At 40.6% G+C, this 5,966-nt stretch overlaps 1 protein-coding gene across 1 annotated transcript in view; it reads left to right on the forward strand.

Annotated features, from left to right (window-relative positions):
* The first annotated feature begins 361 nt into the window (after positions 1 to 361).
* The window catches only part of LOC143028857 (uncharacterized), a 15,875-nt gene continuing 10,270 nt past the window's right edge, over positions 362 to 5,966 (forward strand). Inside the window, exons 1-3 of the mRNA XM_076191219.1 lie at positions 362 to 415; positions 1,117 to 1,124; positions 5,830 to 5,966. The exon at positions 5,830 to 5,966 is cut by the window's right edge and continues 1,015 nt beyond it. Of these exons, the coding sequence (XP_076047334.1) occupies positions 362 to 415; positions 1,117 to 1,124; positions 5,830 to 5,966 (199 nt within the window). The remainder of the gene's footprint in view (positions 416 to 1,116; positions 1,125 to 5,829) is intronic.

Here is a 5,966-nt window from a genome sequence, read left to right on the forward strand (position 1 = left end):
GGGGAGGAAAATTTCGTTCATGTTTTGCTTTTAGGATGTTTATGTTATTCAAATATACCCATATTCAAAATTCGATTTTTGGATGAAAATTTCTTGATTCAAGGTGTTCAGTCCTCCCTTGAGAAGAATCACGAGAAACCTGAGAGGTTGGAGAAGATCGTCCCGTTCATCGAGAGACAAAGTGATGACGGCGAGTTTCAGTTCAAGAAGAAGATCAAGGACCATCAATGAAAAAGAAAAGAAAAAAAAATAGAGAGAGAGAGAGAGAGAGAGAGAGAGAGAGAGAGAGAGAGAGAGAGAGAGAGAGAGAGAGAGAGATAAACCACGTTTTATTGCACAATTTCCAGCCTTTAACAAAATAATGAAAGAGCCTAAGGGTGTGAAGCGAACAGCGCCGCAGGCCCAGCAACCTGCAGTAGGCAGTTGCGGCGAAGTCGCTTCTTGTATATATACATATACATATATATATATATATATATATATATATATATATATATATATTTACATGTATATATACATGTATATATGTATATATAAATATATATATGTATGTATGTATATATATATGTATATACATATATATGTATATATATACACGTATATAGTAAATAGACATATATGTATATATATATATTATATATATACATGTATATGTATATATGTATATATATATATGTATATATATATATATATATATATATATATATATATATATAAAACCAACCCTTCTCTCCCTCGTCCTATCTTCACTTCTGAGAACCTTCAAACTGCACTCCCAAAATCACACTTCCTCTTCCCTTTCAACTTAATTCCACTCAATGCCAACACATCCAACTTTCTTCTCAAAAACATACTGTCTATCTCTTCCATTTTACTGTCATTGGTACAACATCCACGCACACTAAAAGACCCAAACTTTAGGGCAGTGGTTGCAAAACTCCCATTGACCCTCATCTGTGTTTATTTATTTATTTGTTTATTTATTTATTCATCTATTTATTTATTTATTTATTTATTTATTTATTTATCTATTTATTTATATATTTAGTTTATTTTGTTTTATTTTATTTTTATCTGTTTATTTGTTTATGTTTTATGTCACCTTTGGGGCCACAGGTAGAAGGGTACCTATTTTTATCCCCGTCCGTTTTTGTTTTTGTTTTTTTCATAGTGGAAAGACTTGGTGACACCGTTTTTTTTTCACCACAGGGTTAAGCGTATAAAGGAAATGAATATTGAGAGAAATAGTATAAGACAGTAACAAGGGGTGGGGTGACAGCATAACGGTGGGACAGTCGCAGTATAATAGAAGTGTCATCATTTCTCTATGAAAAGAGACAATATCTATCACAAACAAAAATATGTGTGGCTCCGGTCCATAGGGGCGCCCAATATAGACCCTAGATTATCAAGTGCAGGCTACTTTGCCACAATATCATTTACCCGACACCAAGATAAGGAGAGGGAATGAGTGGCTATACTAGTAAGTGAAGAGATAGGTAAGCGTGTACTGGAGTGGAAGGTTTCTTAAAGATTAATGTGGATGAAGGTAAACCTGGAAAGGGAGATGTGGGTTTTTGTAAGTGCATATGGGCCTGGTAGTAAGAAGAGTGTCGAGGAAATGGAGGAAATGGAGGAAATGGAGGGTTTTTGGATGTATTTAAATGAGTGCATAGAAGGATTAGGAAGAAATGTCAATGTAGTTGTTTTGGGAGACCTTAATGCTAGGGTAGGAAATGAACCAATAGACGGAGTGATGGGAAAGTATGGAGTTCCGGGAAAAATTGTAGTGGAGAGTTGATGGTGGATATGGGTTTCACGACCAGTACCCTAAGGTTTGGGTCTTTTAATGTGTGTGGATGCGGTACAGATGAGAGCAAAAGAGAAAAGATAGGCAGTATGTTTGTGAGAAGAAAGAGGAATGTGTTGGCATTGGGTGAAAGGGAGGGGAGAGTGTGAGTTTGGGAGTGTAGTTGGGAGGTTCTCCGGAGTGAGGAGGAGACGAGGGAGAGAAGGGGTGGCTATACTAGTAGGTGAAGAGATAGGTAAGCGTGTAATGGATTGGAAGGAAATTTCTTTAAGGTTAATGTGGATGTAGGTAAAGCTGGGAAGGGAGATGTTGGGCCTGGTAGTGAAAAGAGCGTAGAGGCTTTTTGGATGGATTTAAATGAGTGCATGTAAGGATTAGGGAAAAATGTCAATGTAGTGGCGTTGGGAAACCTTAATGCTTGAGTAGAAAATGAAGAAATTGACGGAGTGATTGGCAAGTATGAAGTTCTAGGAAAAAATCGTAGTGGAGAGTTAATGGTGGAGATGTGTCTCGAAAGAGAGTTCATGATAGCAAAGAAGGGTGTAGAATAGAAGAAGTAGGCTTTCATAGATTGGTTACAAATTAGGACGAAGGAATCATATATGAGATACAAAGTAAAGAGAAGGAAAGCATAAGATATAGGGGACAAAGAGGAGAGCAGATCTGCAATGTGGTAAGAGTATGACAGAAAAAAAAACTAAGAGAGGAAGAGGAGACGAATCAAGTAGAGAATAAAAGGTTAAATGTGAAGATGGACAGATGATGATAGAAGAGAAGGCAGTGAGACGAAGGTGGACAGAATATTTTAGGAAAAGGTAGTTGCAGTGGGAAGCGTAAAGAGAATGACTGTGATGAATGAGGAAAATGAAGGAGGAATAAGGAAAAATGAAGTGAAAAGATCTGTTAAGATGATGACAGTAGGTAAGGCACCTGGGTTGGATGGATGCCATACAGAATGTCTGAAAAAAGGAGGTGCAGTGATGATGGACTGGCTGGTGAGGTAATTTAATGTTTGTTTAAGTAGGGGTACAGTGCAAGAGGACTGGAGGAGTGCCTGTGTAGTTCCACTTTACAAGGGAAAAGGGAAAAAGTGTGACTGTAGTAGTTTCAGAGGGATCAGCTTGTTGAGCGTAGTTGGGAAGGCTTATGGGAGGGTCTTGATTGAGAGGATTAGGAGAGGAACAGAGGGAGTAATTGGTGAGAAACAGCGTGGTTTTAGGACAGATAGGGGTTGTGTAGATCAGATTTTTGTGGTAAGACAGATATGTGAGAAAGTTATACGAAAAGGTAAGGATATTTTTGGGGCTTTTATGGATCTGGAAACAGCTTATGATAGAGTAGACAAGAAGACACTGTGAGACATATTGTAGATATATGGGATAGGAGGAAAGCTGTAAAGAGCAATCAAGAGTTTTTTACGAGAGTAGTAGAGCTTGTGTTAGGATTAGAAATGGAGAGAGTGAGTGGTTTGAAGTAAAGGTGGGACCTCGTCAGGGGTGTATTATGTCGCCCAGCCTGTTCAATTTATACATGGATGGGGTGGTCCGAGAATTGAATGCAAGCGTAGTGGGCCAGGGATTGGAGATGGTGAAAGAAATTGGAGAAAAGTGGGAGATAAGCCAGTTGTTGTTTGCTGATGACAATCCACTTGTAGCTGGATGAGAAGAGGGGTTGAGGAAATTAGTGACAGAGTTTGGGAAGGTGTGCGAAAGAAGGAAGATGAAGATAAATGTGAGTAAAAGAAGGGAGATGTGATGTACAAGGTAAAAAATGGCAGCAGATTGGAAGTGAGTATTACTGGCGAGAGACTGGAGGAAGTGGATACTTGGTTGCGAATGTAATAGGAAAGGGAGGAGTGGGGGTGGAGGTAGAATATAGATTGAGAGAAGCAAGTAAATGCCTTGGGGGATTAAAAAGTGTAATGAGAAATAGACATTTCGGAATGGAGGCTAAGACGAAATTGTATTAAGGAGTGATTGTGCCGGCAGCATTGTACGGGGCAGAAACATGGAACATAAGGAGGAAAAGGGCAGGAGTTTGTGTGTGTTTGAGATGAAATGCCTGAGAAGTATGATAGAAGTTACTAAGCTGAATAGAGTGAGAAATGAGAAAGTGAGGAGAACAGGTGTGGAAAGGGGATTGGGAGATAGGGTTGATGAAAAAATATTGGGATTGTTTGGACACATGAAAAAATGAGTGAAGAAAGATTAGTAAAAGAGGTGTGGATGGCAGAGGTGGACGGAGTGAACATGAGGGGGCGTCCTAGGATGAGACTGATGAATGGGGTGAAAGGGGTATTGGGAAAGAGGAGAATGTCTGTTGAGGAAGGACATGAGAGGACAGTACATAAGGGTGAATGGAGAATAGTTGTGTATGAATAATGCTATGATGCATGAGGGGGAGTGGGTGGGGAATGGGGAGTGAGTGAGTATATATGAGAACTAAATTGACGCAGTCTGAAGGGATTTCTCCCCGTCTTCTCGTTTTCTGCGTGAGGGGAAGGAGAGGGGGTTTCGTCGATTTGATGGAGCGTCTTTTCTGGAGATGTGTTGTGTCCTTGCGACAAAGCTTTTGATCCAGGGCAGTGGAAAAGATACAAGTATGACCCGTCATCCAGGAGGTGCCAAGAGAAGAGGGAGGAAATAGATAAAGAGGAGTGGAATATGTAGGGGATGGAATAGGTGTGAGTGGTATCTATGCCTTTGTGTTTTGGCTACCTCCCATGTAAAGGGGAAAAAGCCTTTAGTATATGCATATATATATATATATATATATATATATATATATATATATATACATATATGTGTGTGTGTGTGTGTGTGTGTGTGTGTGTGTGTGTGTGTGTGTGTGTGTGTGTGTGTGTGTGTGTGTGTGTGTGTGTGTATAAATATATATATATATATATACATATATATATATGTATATATATAAATGTATATATATATATATATACATGTATATATATGTATAAATAATACACACACACACACACACACACACACACACACACACACACACACACACACACACACACACATATATATATATATATATATATATTGGAAGGAGGCCATTTATGATGCATGCGTTGTTGAAGTCAACAGCTGCGATAGCATTATTATGCTTGTAGAAATGCTTTTCTAAGTTGCGCACCAACGTGCGGTCGTCTGGAAGCAGGTTCTTAAGCAGATTGCTGAAGTCCATGGTGTATATCTCTCGAGACGTCTTTCGGCCTTAACTGGCCATCTTCAGGAGGTGTGGGCTGGTCAAATTGATGACGGAGAATGAATCGAAGTGGCTGTGGGACGGTATATAGCGGTGTGGAGTGGATCACCGGGCAGTGCCCGGGACGGGGCGTCAACCAATCAGCGCACGGGAATCATTCTCTGCCTTCTGGTTGGTAAAGACATTTCGGGCTGTTGTTGGATGTTGATAGCGGGCTTTTGGTTGAAAATGAGCACCGCTTCTGTCATTCTTAGTCGTCTGGTGTCGTTGTTTCTCTCGATGATGGTGGTGTTGTTTTCCATGTGGTGCCTTTTGAATACGAGCCCATGTTCGTAGAGGTAATGCCTCCTTATGGCGCCGTCCTGCAAATGGGCTGAGATCCTCTTCGACAGTGTTGTGGTGGTTACGCCGATGTACTTGGAGTTAGGGCGACTGCAGTTGCCACTGGAGCATGTGTGTTCGTACACGGTATTCACCTCTTGCATATCACTAGTCTTGGGTAGGCAGCTGTTCTTTATGACCAAGTTGGATGTCTTGCGTGTCTCCGTCATCAATTTGACCAGCCCACACCTCCTGAAGATGGCCAGTTAAGGCCGAAAGACGTCTCGAGAGATATACACCATGGACTTCAGCAATCTGCTTAAGAACCTGCTTCCAGACGACCGCACGTTGGTGCGCAACTTAGAAAAGCATTTCTACAAGCATAATAATGCTATCGCAGCTGTTGACTTCAACAACGCATGCATCATAAATGGCCTCCTTCCAAAATATACTTTTTGTCGCTCGGCCAACAGCAAAAGAGTAACCCCCGAGGAAAGATTGGCGTTCCTCAAGGAAGAGCTCAAGGAAAAGCAACACCTCCTAGCCACTCTGAGGAGCGAGTTAGCTCTACTGCATCAACAATGGGACGAAAAGAATGTTCCCGACGACC

The sequence above is a fragment of the Oratosquilla oratoria genome, chromosome 10, assembly GCF_046742065.1.
Source record: "Oratosquilla oratoria isolate Oo_2021 chromosome 10, ASM4674206v1, whole genome shotgun sequence".
Classification (NCBI taxonomy): Eukaryota; Metazoa; Arthropoda; class Malacostraca; order Stomatopoda; family Squillidae; genus Oratosquilla; species Oratosquilla oratoria.